Source organism: Somniosus microcephalus, chromosome 8 (genome assembly GCF_052327205.1).
Source record: "Somniosus microcephalus isolate GS21.2 chromosome 8, FLI_Smic_1.0, whole genome shotgun sequence".
NCBI lineage: Eukaryota > Metazoa > Chordata > Chondrichthyes > Squaliformes > Somniosidae > Somniosus > Somniosus microcephalus.
Window position 1 is genome coordinate 202,593,864 of NC_140994.1, and position 19,360 is coordinate 202,613,223.

The 19,360-nt window shown below is 39.7% G+C and overlaps 1 protein-coding gene across 4 annotated transcripts in view; it reads right to left on the reverse strand.

Annotated features, from left to right (window-relative positions):
- Positions 1-2,873: 2,873 nt before the first annotated feature.
- smad5 (SMAD family member 5) overlaps positions 2,874-19,360 on the reverse strand; it is a 79,630-nt gene continuing 63,143 nt past the window's right edge. For all 4 annotated transcript variants that reach the window (XM_085995600.1, XM_085995601.1, XM_085995599.1 and 1 more), the window contains exons 4-7: positions 11,417-11,545; positions 8,063-8,284; positions 7,065-7,321; positions 2,874-5,380 (exon numbers count right to left, since the gene is read on the reverse strand). In XM_085995600.1, the coding sequence (XP_085851726.1) occupies positions 5,237-5,380; positions 7,065-7,321; positions 8,063-8,284; positions 11,417-11,545 (752 nt within the window). In that variant the 3' untranslated portion in view covers positions 2,874-5,236. The remainder of the gene's footprint in view (positions 5,381-7,064; positions 7,322-8,062; positions 8,285-11,416; positions 11,546-19,360) is intronic.

Below are 19,360 nucleotides of genomic sequence, written 5' to 3' on the forward strand. Positions count from 1 at the left end.
TCAGAGGGTGGTGATTCTTTGGAATTCTCCACCCTAGAGGGCTGTGGAGGCTGTCATTGGGTATATTCAAAGCAGAAGTCAATAGATTTCTGACTAGTAAAGGCAGCAAGGCTGGTGAATGGAGTTGAGGCAGATCAGCCATGATCTGATTGAATGGCAGAGCAGGCTCGAATGGCCTACTCCTGCTCCTATTTCTTATGTAACGGTTTGTTACAACCAAGTGGCTTGCTAGGCCATTTCAGAGGGCAGTTAAGAATCAACCATATTGCTGTGGGTTTGGAATCACATATAGACCAGACCAATTAAGGACATTAGTGAACCAGATGGGTTTTTACAACAATCCAATAGTTTCATGGTTACCATTACTGATACTAGCTTTTTATTCCAGATTTATTTAATTGAATTTAAATTCCCCAGCTGTCGTGGTGGGATTTGAACTCGTCTCTGGGTCATTAGTCCAGACCTAGCCCAGTGACATTACCACTATGCTACCGTTCCCTGGTGTGGTCAGGTCAAGGCACTATACAATAGTAAGACTTCTTTACTCTTATTATCCAATCCCTTTGTAATAAAGGCCAACATATCATCTGCTTTCCAAATTGCTTGCTGTACCTGCATGTTACCTTTGTGATTCATATACAAGGATATGCAGCTGCCTCCGAATACCAACATTTCCCAGTCTCTCACCATTTAAAAAGTATTTGCTTTTCTATTTTTCCTACCAAAGTGGATTTCACACTTCTCCACATTATATTCCATCTGCCATGTTGTTGTTCATTTACTTAACCTGTCTATATCCCTTTGCAGCCTCATTGCGTCCACTTCACAGCTTACTATACCATCTAACTTTGTATCGTTAGCAAACTTGGATACATTACACTTGGTCCTCTCATCCAAGTCATTAATATAGATTGCAAATAGCAGAGGCCCAAGCACTGAGCCTTGCAGTACCCACTAGTTACAGCCTGCCAACCAGAAAATGAACCATTTATTCCTACTCCGTCCGTTACCCAATCCTCAATTGGGACAGGAGTAGGCCATTGAGGTCCTCGAACCTGTTCCACCATGCAATTATATCATGGCTGATCTGCTAACTCCATATATCCGCATTTGGCCCATATCCCTTAATACCTTTGGTTAACAAAAAGCTATCAATCTCATTTTTAAAATTAATTGAACTAGCATTAACTGCCATTTGCAGAAGAGTTCCAAACTTCTACCATCCTTTGTGTGTAGAAGTATTTCCCAATGTCACTCCTTTAAAGGTATGGCTCTAATTTTTAGACTATGCCCCCTAGTCCTAGAATCCCCAACCAGCAGAAATAGTTTCTCTCTATCTACCCTCTGTTCCCCTTATCAGTCCTACTTAGGATCTTTCAAGTGGAAAATTGGTTAACAATGAAAGAAAATAAAGACTTGCATTTACATAGCACCTTTCACCACCTCGGGACATTCCAAAGCACTTTACAGCCAATGAAGTACTTGTGAAGTGTAGTCACTGTTGTAATGTAGGAAATGCGGCAGCCAATTTGCACACAGCAAGCTCCCACAAAAAGCAATGTAATAATGACCAGATAATCTACTTTTTAGTGATGTTGATTGAGGGATAAATATTGGTCAGGACACCAGGGATAACTCCTCTGCTCTTCTTTGAAATGGGATCTTTGCATCTACCTTAGAAAGCAGACGGGGCCTCAGTTTAACATTTCATCCGAAAGATGGCACCTCCGACAGTGCAGCGCCCCCTCAGTAGTGCACTGGAGGGTCAGCCTAGATTTTTGTGCTCAAGTCTCTGGCGTGGGACTTGAACCCACAACCTTCTGACAGAGGCGAGAGTGATACCAACTGAGCCAAGGCTGACAAGTAAGACTGCAAGCAAAATAAAGATGTACTATTTCTTCATAATGCAATCCATCAAGTGTGAAAATATATCTACATTTGGTTGCATTTTCCTTTCATTTTAATGGTCAATGTTATCATCATACAATGTATATATTATTCCCTAATCAAGCAGCACAATTGATTTAAAAACAGAAATGCGGGTCAGGTAGAATCTGTGGAGAGAGAAACAGAGTTAATGTTTCAGGTCGATGACCTTTTGTCAGAAATTCCAGCATTTTCTGTTTTTATTTCAGTTCTCCAGCATCTGCAGTATTTTGCTTTTATGTCAGCGTACTTTAATTACTGTTCGCACACAATACTGTTATCTGAGCAGCTTGGTATGTGGTTAAAAACACTCCTCTGTAAAACATGAGAAAAAAAAGACCAAGAGGGAGAAAAGAAGGATGTTTCTGGACCACCTGAAGAATGAGATTGTATGGAGAATTGGAGAGAAGCACAAGAGTTGTTTGGAGAAGGGAGATTGTGCCAGAACCTACAATAGGCAGACAATTAGAAAAAAAACTGATCCTATATTAAATATCAAAACAGGTAAGAATTTAAAAAATATTAATTTCTTCTGAGGTTTAAAAGGATAATCCATCACTTTTTTCATAGTTTGATATTTGTATTTCAATTGCTTTGTATTTATTTAATGCACCTGAATATTCATAAAAATTGTATTTATGTATGTCATGCTTACATATACTGAAGTGGTATCCGAATCTTCAGCCACTTAGTTCCACTCTGGAACTCCCTCCTTAAACATCTTTTGTTTCTCTATTTTTCCTTTCTCTTCATTCAAAGGTTTTTTCAAAAGTCAAATCTCTTCCTCCATGACTCGGTATCCACTTCCCTACCTATTTCCATTTGTGAAGTGACCTGGACCATGAATGTTACAGTAGTATATAACTGCAAATTGTTGCAGTGATAAATTAATTGGCTAGTTTCCAAATAAACCTCATCACTTCACAGAAAATGATAAAAACACCATGAGCAGACAAATGTATTGTCTTTATTAGATGAATTTGGCAGTACACAGAAATATCCATGCTCTGTGGACTCAAACATGTTCAAACCTTCCCACTGTGTGTGCATAAAATAAGGTCTAAGCAATGACAGATTCACAAATATAAAAATGCAAATGTTTATGACCAGCAAAGCAATTAGCACTGCCAAAAAAGTTCAGACATCAAAAATGAATCGTCAGTAAAGAATAGCAGAAGGCAATGGCCAAATACCATCTTAATTATTCCCCTACCTTCAAACAAGTTGCAACTTTTTTTTTTTTTTTTAAAGCAAGCGTGGGGGGGGGGGGGGGGAAAGAGAAAGAGTGAAAGGTGCATTTAAAGACTTTCAGCATTTACTTTCCTGCTGTTAATGACCATCTTTCCACATTTCTATCTTTAATCAAAAAAGCTAACTTTACAATAGAATGTCACATCCTCCAATGTATCATTCAACAAACAGTATTTTACATTAGTACTGTTATATCCTATTCAGCATTTGTTTAACAAATGTGGATGTCCAAAAGAAATGGAGAACACCTTAAGAGATGCATGGACAATTCCCATTATATTTCACAAAGTTACTAACTCCCTACTGAACCAAAACAATTTTATCCAAGAGTTGGTGGTTTAGAAAATAATTTGTAATCCTTGGTCACAACCTAAACATAATTATTGAAACACAGTAAATAAAAATACAATTTAAAATTGGTATACAAATACACTGAATGCATAACCCCATTAAGCAGGATTTACCAGTTTATGCTGTGCAGTTAAGAATTTTCACTGTCATTAGTGTTGATATTTCAAGCACATCAAGGAACAATAAAAGACAGCAAAACATGAATCATACAACTTAAAAAGAGGTACTTCTGGTTCCACAAAGACCTAAGCACCCAAAGGAAACAAACTTTATGCTGAGTTCCTGCCTGCAGCATTCATGCGCTATGGGAAATAATACTTGTGAAAGGAATGCCATAACTTGCAACAATCATAAGATACCCTCCAATTCTTTCTTGTGCTGCTCTTTAGTGAAATGTATCTTCCAAATGTCAAAGTGATGAGTAGGTATAGTGTTTTTACTCCAATTATCTTGACAAATTAATATATACATGCCAGATTACAATCCACTTTCCTAACCTACAATTCATGTAAATAGCTTGCTTTTTATATCAGGTACTCAGGCATTACAAAGAAAAGCAAATAAATTTGGCTTACGTGATACATAATGAACTCTGAATCAGGCTGTTGTTCATTTGACTTAAGCTTTAGAGAAGAGTTCAACCTGCACTAAAGTGAATTTTAATGCTCTCTTACATTATCTATTGTTAGGAATAGACAGGTAAGAAATGTATTAAAAAACTTAAAAGCTTTTAATGCATGCAAGTTTAAAAGCTGTCTCCATCTGCACAGCAGCAGAAATGCTTGCATTTATGGACAGTCATGATGCAATGCACACCACTATAAACTGTTTACTTAGGTCCACCAGCACTTTCCTCGGCCCTAAGGATCGATAACTCCTACAGTAGCACAACACAGATTATCTTCATTAGCTACGGATAACCTCAGTACAACGCCTGTTGGACCAAAGAATTCTACTTACTATTATACAGCTCCAAGCTCATGAGGAATATATAATACAAAACTTAAGACTTGTTCCAATACTGGATGCAATTTACATCTATAAGATGACAAATGGCAATACTTTTCTACAAACACAGACAGCTCAATGTTTCAAAAGCAATGCTCAGAACAGGTTCAGACTTTACCTCATTTCTGAGAAAAATCACCATGTTCATTATGGTAAAAGTGAGAAACGGTGTTCTGAACTGAGAAACTTCTTGGTTGATCAGAAACTCAACTAATGGTTAGTTTCCCTGGAATAGTAATATTTGTGGTAACAGTTTAAAAAAAATACATTTTTATAAGATGCTAATATAATTGAAAAGAGAGCATCTTATTAGCATCATCATGCTACAACTTCGATTCTAGTTTTACTGCCCATAATTAGCCACCTAAAAATGTACATAACAGCTCATTCAATACAGTTGGACTTCACAGCAAAGCAAAGTGTTGAAGCATTCAAATCAGATTGAAAGTATCACAGAAAGATTCTAAAGACATCCATCAATTGTTTTGTAATGTTAGCAGCTGCATATAAGCAGATGGCAAAAAACTCTAAATACCACTCAGCATATAATTAGTGAGTACGGTAAAGCAACCGATGATTGGTCATAAAATCTTAAAGATTGCCATTTGAAGTTTTTGTCCAGTAGATCTTTCACAGTGTCCAGTTTAAATAAAGTTTCCCCCTCTGGTGTTTTCCACAGCCTGTAGATCATCTTTCACTGTTAAGATACAGAGGAGATAGGATTATGAGGAGAACCCATCTGGGTAAGAACTTTGTCCAGCCACTGAAGTGGACCATGAAGATGAATTTCTATCCAACATGGTGTGCTAGTTACATCCTGTCGGTGGTATTCTGCACCCCAGCCCTGTGGAAAGAGAGAACAAAATACTGAAAAGATTATTTACATTGACAATAGGGATCATTGGTGCCACAAGGCAGAAACTAATTATGAACACAATATTCTTAGAATATTCGGTTAATATGCTACATTTCAAGCCATATTCTTTAATTTGAACCAGTCCCAGAACAGGAAGGAGGAAAGGTCAACTTTCCATACGAGCCCAATCAGGAGCCCGTCATACCTTGCTTTCTTGAGCCTCATATAGCATCCCTGTATCTTTTATGGTGAATTTTGTGGCCAAGGTGAGGAATACCAGTTCTGGAGAATGGAACTTCACCTATTTGCACGTCATGTCAGTATCATGTACTCTAAGGTCAGATGCAGAGCAAAGCTGCCCCAACCACAAAAATACAAACCCAATGTACCAATATTTTCATTTCCCACACCAACCATCTCTCGGTCCTGCTAATTTCATGCCAAATTATGGTCAGATTTGCTAAAGGGCCCAAGCCTACCAAAACTGGGTTGAAACTGCCAAACCCATTCCATGCTGGACCCTTTTCACCACTTGCCCTGCCCAAACAGCCACAGTTGTGTAGCTCCATTAGTAAGTCATACTTGGCATCTTCACCTATACACCTGGAAATTTCTCCTCCTTCAAAGGCCTACCCTTCCGAGGCCCCTTAATGAGCCAGTTGACCGCCAACAGTGCACATGACTACTGCAGGCCTGTCTTACTCAGATATTGGACTACTGAGTAATTCATCTTGAACCTAGCTCAATACCAAAAGACTGTACTGCCCCTCTCTTCTCTCCCCCACCCCGATTGTGAAAGGAGAGATTGGATTACCAGGGCTGGGGGGGAGGCAGAGAAGTCAGGAGAAGCAGTTAGGGAATTTTAGATCTACATTAAAGTGACCAACGGCAAGGAGACACACAGGGAAGAGGCTATGGGAGGACATCTCAGTCAGTGTCAGTGTGGGGCTTAGAAGGGAGATACACAACAAGGATTTTGACTGCGAGATGGGCAGGATAGAGCAGAGTGGGGTGCTTGAATAAGTTTGGGCAGAGCAAGTAGTGAAGGTATAACCAGGCAGAGATGCTTTGATGAGGGAGATGGAATTACCACCAGTAAGCTATGATTTGGTAAGTGTTAGGATGTTGATGGATTTGTCTCAATAGAGATGCTTAATAGTTTTTACAAACAGATGGATAAATACCGTTATAACCCCTGGCCTCCACCCCATAGAACTGGGAAGCAAATGAAGAATAAAAAGCTGTATTTATTGACCAACAGTGGTCATAAATATATCCCCTTGTGAGAATTTATGGTTCAAAAGACCATTTTTTGAGTTGTTATCCTACTGTTATTCCTAATCTGGTTCATGCATACAAGGTACACAAAAGCAAAAGCAACTTAGCTTGACTACCCCTCGTATTTTTCCCCGAGAAAGTCCCTCGTCTCCCAAGATTGTCTGACTGTCCAGCTGATTTCAGGAATCCATTCTGTGGGGACCTACATCCAATATGCTTTTAAACCTCAGTGCACTGCACCACTTTCCCACACTCAATAGATGCAATGTTAACTTTGTCAAATAATACATTTCTCATCAGCTTTTACAAAATATATGTTTTACAGCATATCAGAGCTAATTTAAAATTAAAAAGCTTTAACTTAAATTTCATCTTATTGTGCCTTTTTTCTCACCTTGACAAAGCTCATGCGAATGGTGCACATCTTGGTGAGTTCATAAACTGCTTCAAAGCCATGATTTACAGACTGAGCTAGAAGCTGGGCAAACTCTTGGTTGTTGAATATCTTTAGGCTGCAACCACTAGGTATCTTACAGACAGTGGTCGGATGAAAGCCATGGTGGTAGTTGCAATTTCTACTTTGGACAAAAATGCTGCTGTCACTAAGGCATTCAGCATAGACTTCACCTCCCACATAGTATAGGTGGACACCTACAAAATCATAAAGAGAGATTATTTATCATAATAATAGTTATACTATGTAGTATCACATAAGTCTTCCTTAAAAGTTCAGCATCTACATATAAACTTGAATTGTCTTACATGTGCGGGAGGCAGAGAGAGAGAGATAACTTCCTCTCAGCAAGGGGCAGGTTGAACAGAAGTTTTAAATGTGAAAATTGAGCCTCTTTCAATGAGGAAGGCCATGCTTCGGTAGGTAATTCAATATTCAGTCTCTTCAAACAAATATTACAGTAAAATAGAACTGAAATTGATAGTGGAATCTCTGATGCAGCACAGCAGTTGTCATCCTAACCTGCTAAAGCATTCAATAGTGCTTAGTGAAAGCATATAAATCGCTCTGGGTAGCTGCAATACAGACAGCATTGAAGGAAACCCTTTACATGTTTTTCAAGCTGTTGCCACATAGTGGGATTAGCTCCAATTTTTATGGCAGATAGTGCCTTGCAAAGGAGCAACACACGACAACACGTTCAATTACTCCATTTTCCTAGTTCTTTTTAGTCATGGGCTTTTTGGTCCAAAGATATTTAAGCTCTTATAAATTAATGCAACAAAGTATCACTAGTTCACTGCAGGTGCTCATGTAAACAAAGGCTTCACATAAATTTAATTAAAAAAACTAAAAACTAATTCTGTTTAATGACAACATAAGTTAATCCTGTAATATTTTGACGTTGCTGGTCCAGTTACTTTGAAAATTAAGCATACCTTTACCAATGTGCCGCCTAGTGTTCTCAATGGTGGAGTTGCGGTTTACATTGGAAAGAAGACCAAGACAGAAACGGTTTTTGTTGTTGGATGGATCAGTAAAGCCATCCACTAAAACACTGGTAGAGGAAGCATGGAAGGCCTCTCCAACGCGATTATTTAGCTCATAGTACACAATGGAACACCAGTGCTTAGGCTCCTCATAAGCAACAGGTTGAACATCTGAAATAAAAGCAAGTTACAGCAGATTAAATGAAGTTATATTTTGCATCACATAAAAGATATTTTCCTCTCTTTCCCCTTTCTCTAAAAAGAACCACGTGTAATTCTGCATTTCAACTATAGTGCAGGAAAGGAGAAAAAGGAATTTTATACTAATATTTTCATAACTAGAAAATGTAACTATGTTTAGGAACTATTTTTGAAGCATCTTTCTGGTATACTTTCTGAAAATACACCTCTTTCTGTTTAAATACAACACAAAAAATTCTTGCATTAAAATTCAACTGCTAAAGTTAAACAGGAAGATCCCTCGTAGGTACAGCTGCCCTTGTTTGAAAATTCTCAAATTCATAACCTGCACAGTCCACAGAAGATTGCAAGCCTCCAAAACTATATTGTTATATGTTACCTATATGACTTGTATAGTAAAGGTCTTTACCAGTTATTCCGGTGGCATCTATCCAGCAACATTTGCTCTAACAAATGAAGTAAAACTCCTTTTGTCACTTTTTTTTTTTTTTGAATGTGGTTTTATTAAGCACTTACAATCTATTTAAAAGGAGATGATTAACACACCTGAGCAACTCTGAAATAAGGGAAACCATGCAAGCAGCTAGTTGCTGTAGAATTAAATATCTGATCTTCATTCCAACCTTAAAGTGGAACACAACACTATTTTCTTTCTGAAAGGTAATCTAACAGTTACAAGCTAAAGCTTATTCAGCTAGAAGCACTAATCAAAGTCACTTTCCCATTCCAGACTTGGAAGGTAAAAATGCTTAAATATTGATAAGAGAACTATAAACATGCTTACTAATCTAGCTTTCATGGTTATCCTTTAGATAATATCCATTACTCTCCCAACGCAGAGCATTTCTAAAATAAGGGAAGACCAATTCAGCAGCGACCAATGCAAATTTCAGATTTCTGCTGGCAAGGATTTGTGTAATGCTAAGAACTAACCCAAGTACAGTAGCTTTCTATAAATATTCTCCACCACATTTAAAGTGAACACAGCTAGTGGCTGCAGACCCAGTAAGAGGTGTTTTCTGCTATTAAATACATTCCATTAAACGTAACCATTTTATTTTGATAGGATGACTTATCATTTTGTCTTCGTAGGAACCAAATGGCTAACTTAAGTGTACCTAGACAGCAAAGGAGAAATTGCAATAAACTGTTTTTAATATACAACACATAACTCAAGTTAGGAGTTATATATACTGTATTCGCTGCTCACGATGTGGTCTCCTCTACATTGGGGAGACCAAACGCAGATTGGGCGACCGCTTTGCGGAACACCTCCGTTCAGTCCGTAAGGGTGACCCTGAGCTTCCGGTCGCCTGTCACTTTAATTCTCCGCTTCGCTCCCACTCTGATCTCTCCGTCCTCGGCCTATTACATTGTTCCAATGAAGCTCAACGTAAGCTCGAAGAACAGCACCTCATCTTTCGATTAGGCACTTTACAGCCTTCCGGACTCAACATAGAGTTCAGATAATAATCTCTGCCCCCATTTTTCATGCTGTATGATTTTTGCCATTCCCATTTGCAACATTTTATCTTTCCTGTCTCTTACAAAAACACAGCATGTTCTTTCAATTCCTTCCTCCCCTCCTAACCTCCCCCCCCGTCTCTGCACCTGCTTAATATCCGTTACATCTCCAGCTTTTTCCAGTTCTGATGAAGGGTCCCAGACCTGAAACGTTAACTCTGTTTCTCTCTCCACGGATGCTGCCTGGCCTGCTGAGTACTTCCAGCATTTTCTGTTGTTATTTCAAGTTAGGAGATTTGAATAGTAGCCTGTTCCTTCACTACACCATCCCAATTCTGCAGCGCTGTCACAATAGAGACTATAGTGTGCAGTCAAATAAGGAGCAAGAGGTGCCGTAAGAGAAAGCATTTTTTTTTACATTTTGGACTGAACATTACAGAGTAGCCACTCTAGCCTAGGTTGTTTTGAGGCTAATCTGAAAAAGGACATGGCATTTAAAATTGGGAAATGAAAAAAGACGGCTTAACTTGGTACCAGAGTGCCCAATTTCTTATGTCAGGTGTTGTCTGATGAGATGCAATGTTGCTCTTAAAACCACCATCTAAACAAACGTTCCCTGTGGGACTACCTCTGGTTTGTGGAAGAGAGCCAATGAAATACAGTTTATAATCACAGACTGTTAGTTGAAGGGAAAGGAAGTATCCATTTTATGACCGTATTCTTGAAATTTCAGTTGATTGTTTATGATAGCCATGTTTATGATAGCCATGTTTAAAATCAAGATGGATCACTAAACTTAAGTAATTCTCTGCAGTCTAGGAATGTACAAAAGCAATTTTAAAACCAAAGAATGGCAAACAGTGAAATGAGCAAGAACAGAATGTACAATTGAGGTAGCTTAAAATACAACAGAACTCTATCCCCTGAATTAGGACCAGAGTTTTATAATTTACAAATTTATTTGTTGAATATGAAATGGCTCAATGCAAATTTGTTGACGTGTATACTGTTCAAATTTATCCATTTCTGTGTAATAACTCTACAGTTATGTCAAAAGCAAAGCTGTGGGTAAGAAATGCTTTACACATGCATCTTTTAGGGAGAGAACATTCCAATATTGTTTGAATGTGGGTTGTACAATGACCTCAATTGGAGAAACTGCATCAAAATGCTCAATTTTACATTATATTTAATTAAAAAATGTTAATTCTATAATGGAGTGTCCATCCAGAACTGCTTAATAAAAAAGGTATATAAATAGAAGATCGAATGAGCAGTTAGCGATACGAACAATCAGCTCCTATATGCCTCCGGCAGAAGAAATTCTTCAAGACAAACATGATGCAATTGATAGTTTTAACTGTCTCTGTATTCAAGCGGTAAGATTCTATTTAACATATTATAAAACTTGAATTATGTTAAGTTAAAGCCATCACTAAAGTATAAAAATCTACTGTTCCAGTTTACTCAAACTGCTTTCCTGCCTTCACAGACTAGAGTGGGAACAGCAGAAAGTTGTCAGAACAGAAGAATTAAAGAGAGATGAAGCCTGCTTTTAATTCTCATGACTAGAACAGAAATAGACCAACAGTTCAGCAGCAGTAATTTAGGCTGACTATATTAGTTCTAGGATCTTACCTCTAGTGGAGATAACAGGCAGATTGGGTATGCTGGAGGTCATCTGGACATTCCCTGTGTCCATAGGTTGCGTACTTTCCTGATTCATTTGTTCTTCTGGTGGCATGTAAGCAGGTGGAGGCGTATCAGCTGTATGAATGAGAGCATTTATGACTCAAGACCATACCAGGGCTCAAAATAAGCTTTAGAACCACTAAGTCAGCACCACCAGCAGCTGATAAAATTTACTGGCATATTAAGTCTCATGTCTTGTGCACATCTGTCACACTCCAGACATCATCACAGATGCAAGTAATCTTCAAAAAAAAAGCCAGGCAATTCATCCTGGGTTCTTGTGAGCTGGCACTTTAAATTGAAGCAGCTAAACATCACAAATGTCCATGACCACAGAAGATTCACTCATCATTTAAAACAAAAATTCACACACTAGTTGAAGATAATTTTTTTTTAAATGTACATACTTTTGTAAACTGACACCAACAAATTCTTGTGCATTCAAACATTTTAAACAAGCTTTTGAGCATTAAAGCACACTGCAACATGCATGTCTTGAAAAGTTGTTCCACTGGAGCAATCACATGCTTTATCATTGTACTGTATTGGTCTCTCCCTGTTATACCAGTATTTGTGAACTCTGACATACACATGTTCTTATTAATAAGGCACCGAGTTGAAAGCTATTCTAATTCAGTCAAACAGATATAAAGCAAAACTTCCCACCAGCCAAAAAAACAAAAACCACTGCAATCAAATTCATGTTTAACGGCTGAATGAAAAAGACTTTCATTTATATAGTGCCTTTCACGACCACCTAACGTCTCAAAGCGCTTTACAGCCAATGAAGTACTTTTGAAGTGGAGTCACTGATGTAATGTGGGAAATGCAGCAGCCAATTTGCACATATAGCAAGGTTCCACAAACAGCAATGTGATAATGACCAGATAATCTGTTTTTTTTTGTTATGTTGGTTGAGGGATAAATATTGGCCATGACACCGGGAATAACTCCCCTGCTCTTCTTCGAAAATAGTGCCATGGGAACTTTTACGTCCGAGAGCAGACTGTGCCTCGGTTTAACGTCTCATCCGAAAGACGGCACCTACGACAGTGCAGCACTCCCTCAGCACTGCACTGGAGAGTCAGCCTAGCTTTATGTGTTCAAGTCCCTGGCGTGGGACTTGAGCACACAACCTTCTGACTCAGAGGCAAGTGTGCTACCAACTGAGCCACAGCTGACACTTGAATGAAGAAAAATCTTTATTATACTTTCCCCACTGCATTTCACAGAACAAGCTTACACTGTTACAGGTTCCACTAAAATCTATCTCAGACACAAAAGACATACTAACCGATACAGAAATGTATCTATACCCAGCTCAAAGTACATATTTATGTATGCTAAGTCACGATAGTGTTACAATGGATCAATAAATAATACCATCACATTCGCTTAACAAATGGGAATGTATGTCAGGGAGTAAAATATGACTGAAGCAGACAAGAATAACTCTTCAACTAAGAAACCAAGGTAAAGGGTGAAGGAATATAGTATAGGACACTAGCAAGGTTGAAATTACAATAGTAGAACGAGAAGACAATCAAAATAAATCAGCAAGTGATTGAGTAACATCAAGGTTGGGTTTTAAAAGCCTAACTCTAGGAAATAAGGAATTCCACAGATTTGGGGTGCTGGAGACTGTTACGGATTTCAATTCTGAATGATTACAATTTCAGGATTCAATCTTGAAAATCTTTGGACTGGCATTATTTACTAATAGAAACATAGAAGATAGGAGTAGGCCATTCGGCCCCTCGAGCCTGTTCCGCCATTTAATGAGATCATGGCTGATCATCCAAATTCAGTACCCTGTCCCTGCTTTCTCCCCATATCCCTTTAGCCTTAAGAAATATATATAACTCCTTCTTGAATATATTTAATAAGTTAGCCTCAACTGCCCTCTGTGGTAGAGAATTCCAAAGGTTCACCACTCTCTGGGTGAAGAAATTCCTCCTCATCTCTGTCCTAAATGGCTTACCCCTTATCCTTAGACTGTGACCCCTGGTTCTGGACTCCCCGACCATTGGGAACATCCTTCCTGCATCTAGTCTGTCTAGTCCAGTTAGAATTTTATAAGTTTCAATGAGATCCCCTTTCATTCTTCTAAACTTTAGCAAATATAAGCCCAATCGACCCAATCTCTCTTCATATGTTATTCCTGCCATCCCAGGTATCAGCCTGGTGAATCTTCACTGCACTCCCTCCATGGCAAAAACATCCTTCCTCAGATAAGGTGACTAAAACTGCACACAATACTCAAGGTGTGGTCTCACCAAGGCCCTGTACAACTGCAGCAAGACATCCTCTCGCTATGAAGGCCAACATACCAATTGCCTTCTTAGCCGCCTGCTGCAGCTGCATGCTTACCTTCAGCGACTGGTACACAAGGACACCCAGGTCTCGTTGCACTTCCCCTTCTCCCAATCTATTGCCGTTCAGATAATAATCTGTCTTCCTGTTTTTGCCACCTCGCATTTATCCACATTATACTGCATCTGCCCAATCACCCAACCTGTCCAAATCATACTAGAGTTTCTCTGCATCCTCCTCACAGCACACACGCCCACCAGCTTTGTGTCGTCTGCAAACTTGGATATTTTACATCTAGTTTCCTTGTCTAGATCATTAATATATATTGTGAATAGCTGGGGTCCTAGCACCAATCCCTGCAGTACCCCACTAGTCACTGCCTGCCACTTGGAAAAAGACTTGTTTATTCCAACTCTGCTTCCTGTCTGCCAACCAGTTCTCTATCCAAGACAGTACCTTACCCCCAATCCCATGTGCTTTAACTTTGCATGCTAATCTCTTATGCGGGACCTTATCGAAAGCCTTCTGAAAGTCCAAATACACCACATCCATTGGTTCTCCCTTATCTATTCTACCAGTTACATCCTCGAAAAATTCCAGTAGATTAGTCAAGCATGATCTACCTTTTGTAAATCCATGTTGATTTTGTCCGATCCTATCACTGTTTTCCAAGTGTTCTGCTTTTACATCTTTTATAATGGACTCTAGCATTTCCCCCACTACCGATGTCAGGCTTACTGGTCTATAATTGCCTGTTTTCTCTCTACCACCTTTTTTTAAATAGTGGGGTTACATTAGCTACCCTCCAATCCATGGGAACTGTGCCAGAGTCGATAGAATTTTGGAAGATGACCAGCAATACATCTACCATTTCTAGGGCCATTTCCTTAAGTACCCTAGGATGTAGATTATCAGGCCCTGGGGATTTATCGGCCTTCAATCCCGTCAATTTCCCTAACACCATTTCCCTACAAATACTGATTTCATTCAATCCCTCCTTCTCATTAGACCCTACGTTCTCCGAAATTTCTGGAAGGTTATTTGGTTCTGTCTTCACAAAGGAGGACACAAAGTATGTATTTAATTGGTCAGCCATTTCTTTGTTCCCCATTATAAATTCCCCTGATTCTGACTGCAAGGGACCTACGCTTGACTTCACCAATCTTTTTCTCGTCACATATCTATAGAAGCTTTTATAGTCAGTTTTTATGTTCCATGCAAGCTTACTTTCATATTCTATTTTCCCCCTCTTAATTAATCCCTTTGTCCTCCTTTGCTGAATCCTAAACTGCTCCCAATCCTCAGTTTTGCTGCTTTTTCTGGCCAATTTATATGTCCTCTCCTTGGATCTTATGCTATCCCTACTTTCCCTCGTTGCCACGGTTGAGTCACCTTTTTTGTTTTATTTTTATGCCAAACAGGGATGAACAAATTCTGTAGTTCATCCATGCGATCTTTAAATGTTTGCCATTGCCTATCCACCGTCAACCCTTTAAGTAAGGTTCCCCAATCCATCCTAGCCAACTCACGCCTCATACCATCGTAGTTTCCTTTATTTAAATTCAGGACCCTAGTCTGAGTCAACTACTTCACTCTCCATCTTAATGAAGAATTCTATCATATTATGATTGCTCCTCCTCAAGGGGCCTCGCACAAGATTGCTAATTAATCCTCTCTCATTACATAATACCCAGTCTAAAATGGCCCGATCTCTAGTTGGTTCCTCGACATATTGGTCCAGGAAACCATACCGTGTACACTCTAGGAATTCCTCCTCCACAGTATTGTTACTAATTTAGTTAGCCCAATCTATATGTAGATTAAAGTCACCTATGATAACTGCTTGCCATTATTGCACGCGTCTCTAATTTCCCGTTTAATGCCATCCCCAACCTCAGCATTACTGTTTGGGGGTCTGTATACAACTAACGTTTTCTGTCCCTTGGTATTTCTCAGCTCTGCCCATACAGATTCCACATCATCAGAGCTAATATCCTTCCTTACTATTGTGTTAATCTCTTTAACCAGCAATGCTACCCCACCACCTTTTCCTTTTTGCCTGTCCTTCCTGAATATTGAATACCCCTGGATGTTGAATTCCCAGCCTTGGTCACCCTGGAGCCATATCTCCGTAATTCCAATTACATCTTATCCGAGAGTAATACCTTCATACCAGTGATAAGGAACTAGTATCAATTGTAATCTGGAAATGATCATCTATTGCCCCAAGAAGCTGTAGCAGCTACATCATTACATAAATTTAAAACAGAAATAGACAGTTTCCTAGAAGTAAAGGGAATTAAGGGTTATGGGGAGCGGGCAGGAATTTGGACACGAGTCTAGGTTCGGATCGGTCATGGCCCTGTGGGTAGCGGAGCGGGCCCAGGGGTCGTGTAGCCTGATCCTGCTCCTATTTCGTGTGTCTAATTCTGTTAGATTCAGGAGATGGTTCTGTGATAGTGGATTGGCGGTTAGGATCAGATCAGCCATGATCTTATTGAATGGCGGAGCAGGCTCGAGGGGCCGATTGGCCTACTCCTGCTCCTATTTCTTATGTTCTTATTCTAAAACTATTCCAGCAGTAGCGTTTACAGATACTGAAGAATTCCAAGACCGGTTCTCTGACTCTACAGCGGGCAATACAGGAACTTTAATTACATCCAACATTCAAAGCACTATGGACTACACGGTGTGGTACAGCTCCAGGATATAGTGAAGTAATCAAATCCTCAATTTATTTCAATATCAGAACTGACTGATTTATTTGTACGTTGGTGTTAGTACGATTAATCCTTCACAATTTCCAATATTGTGCATTTCTGCATGGACTGGATTGGTGATTTACAGTTCAAAACTAGAGTTCACCCAATACGTTTGTCAACAAGTTTTTTTTTAAAGTTTTGAACTGTATAAATGTAGCATTTCTTTTAAATGTCTTACTTTTTTATGCATTAGTAACACAAGGTGTAGTCCAAGGCTGAATTTGACCATGGTAGTTAGAGCATCATGACAAAAAAAAGGATAAAGCAAATTTTTGCAGCAAGTTAAAATCCTTAAGCAGGTTAATAACATGCCAGTGACAAAAAGTCCTTTGATTTTTGTAAAGGTAGATCACCTATCTCATTATGGCCTCCTTCATTCGCCAAACATTACGTATCCTCCACATGCCTTAGCAGTCAAGCCTAGCTTAACTGGTTCTGGAAGCCATGTGATTTAGTAACATCATGACACCAGAGGTGGGCAGTACCGTAAGTGGTTCTATAAAGCACCAAGACTGGCTGGGTCTGAGGTTACTCCCCTGGACTTGTGACAGTACCCTGCCTGAAGTGAAAGGTGATCTGTCTGAACCACTGTGCTAAGTGGGATGGATTAACCAATCTAGCAGCTTAGAACTGGGCCTCCAGGTGCTGCTGTGGGCCATCATCAGCAGCAGAATTGTATACCACCACAATTTGTAATCACATGACCAACATTCCCTAAAAGCTCCCTAGACTGGCTTTTTCAATGTTAAGTTTCATGCATGTGCGAAACTGTGAAGGGGCCACGCACACAAAAAAAATTAGGGGGAACATTGCTCATGACCCGACATATCCCTCTCTCCTCCATCACCGTCAAGCCAAATGATCAACCCTGGTTCAATGAGGCGTGTAGGAGAAGGCCAAGAGCAGCAGCAGGAGTACCTGAAAATGAGGTGCCAAGCTGATAAAGCTACAACACAGGGCTACATGCATATTAAACATCAAAAGCAACAGGCTATAGTCAGAGCTAAGCAATTGCCAAACCAATGGATCAAATCAAATCTCTGCAGCCCCAACACATCCAGTCGTGAATGGTCGTGGGCAATTAAGCAAAAAAGATGAGGTTGAAGCATTTGCAACCATCTTCAGTCAGAAGTGCTGAGTGGACAATCCTTTTCTGCCTCCTCCCGAGGTCTCCACCATCATAGATTCTTCAGCCAATTGATTCATACCACGTAACATGAAGAAGCAGCAGATTGCACTGGCAACAGTTTGCCTCTAGCCAAGTTGTTCTAGTACAGCGACGGCACTGGCATCGACTCAATCATGTGAAAAATTGCCCAGGTACGCCCGGTCTACAAAAAGCAGGAAAAATCCAACCCGCCCAATTACCATCCTATCAGCCTACGCTCAATCAGCAGCAAAGTAATAAGTAATGGAAGGAGTCGTCAACTGTGCTATCAAATGGCACTTACTCACCAATAATTGGTCCAAACATAGACACAAAAGCTGAATTTCAGAGGCGAGGCAAGAGTGACTGCCCTTGCCATCAAGGCAGCAATCAATAGTGTGGCACCAAGGAACCTTAGTGAAACTGAAGTCAATGGATATCAGGGGAAAACTCTCCAATGGCTGGAGTCATACCTGGCACAAAGGAAGATGGTTGTGATTGTTGGAAGCCAATCATCTCAACCTCAGGATATCACTGCAGGAGTTCTTCAGGACTCAACTGTCTTCAGCTGCTTCATCAATAACCTTCCCTCCATCACAAACTCAGAAATGGGGCTGTGTGCTGATGATTGCAGTGTTCAGCTCCATTCATAATTCCTGAGATAATGAAGCAGTCCCATGCCGGCATGTACAAGACCTGGACATCCAGGCTTGGGCAGATAACTAGCAAGTAATACTCGCACCACAAGTGCCAGGCAATGACCATCTCCAGCAAGAGAGCCTAACCACCTCCCCTTGGCATTCAATGGCATTCCCATCCTCCAGTCCCTCACCATCAACACCCTGGTGGTCACTATTGACTAGAAACTCAACTGGACCAATCACATAAATGCTGTGGTTACTAGCGCAAGTCAAAGGCGGGGTATTCTGCAGTGAGTGGCTCATCTCCTGACTCCCCTCAGCCTCGCCACCATTTAATGCTACAAGTCAGAAGTGTGATGAAATTGTCTCACTGGCTGTTGCTGAGCCTACAAAATAGACACTGCAGCATTTTTTTTATACTGTGTCACAAGATAGATAGTAATGAGTTCTTATTTAAAAACAGGTCATCTGGTAATAATAGGCACTGATGTTTGAAGTCCCAGAGTGAAAACCTGAAAGAGAAAATAACCAGAAGTGTCCTGACAAAATATAAAATTAAACATGCAAGTTGTGAAAACTGAGGGATCAGCTAAGCTAACTTACAAACTGTGGCAAGATTGAATTTAAAGGACTGATTTGATTCAATACTGGAAAACATGCTGTTGGGAGTGCAGAACACAAACTTTTAGCTGAGGAATGTAAATTAATGCTGTTACACAGATACTGGGGCTTTATAGGATGCAAGAGTTGGCAGCAACATGCACCACAGCCCATCTCAGACATTATATCAATGTATATGCATGCTAAAACTTGCATTTATATAGTACCTTTAACAGAGAAAAACCATCCCAAAATACATCAGAGGTGTAAAATAGAACCAAATCAAGTTACTCTTAATTCCTATGGAGGACGCTGAATGAAAAATGACAGACTTCCCTCAACAGTTTTTAGCTTCAACAAAAACATTTGAAACTCGGTGGTAAATCTTGTGCGACTTAAATTTTAACGTAGAATCAGTATGCATTAA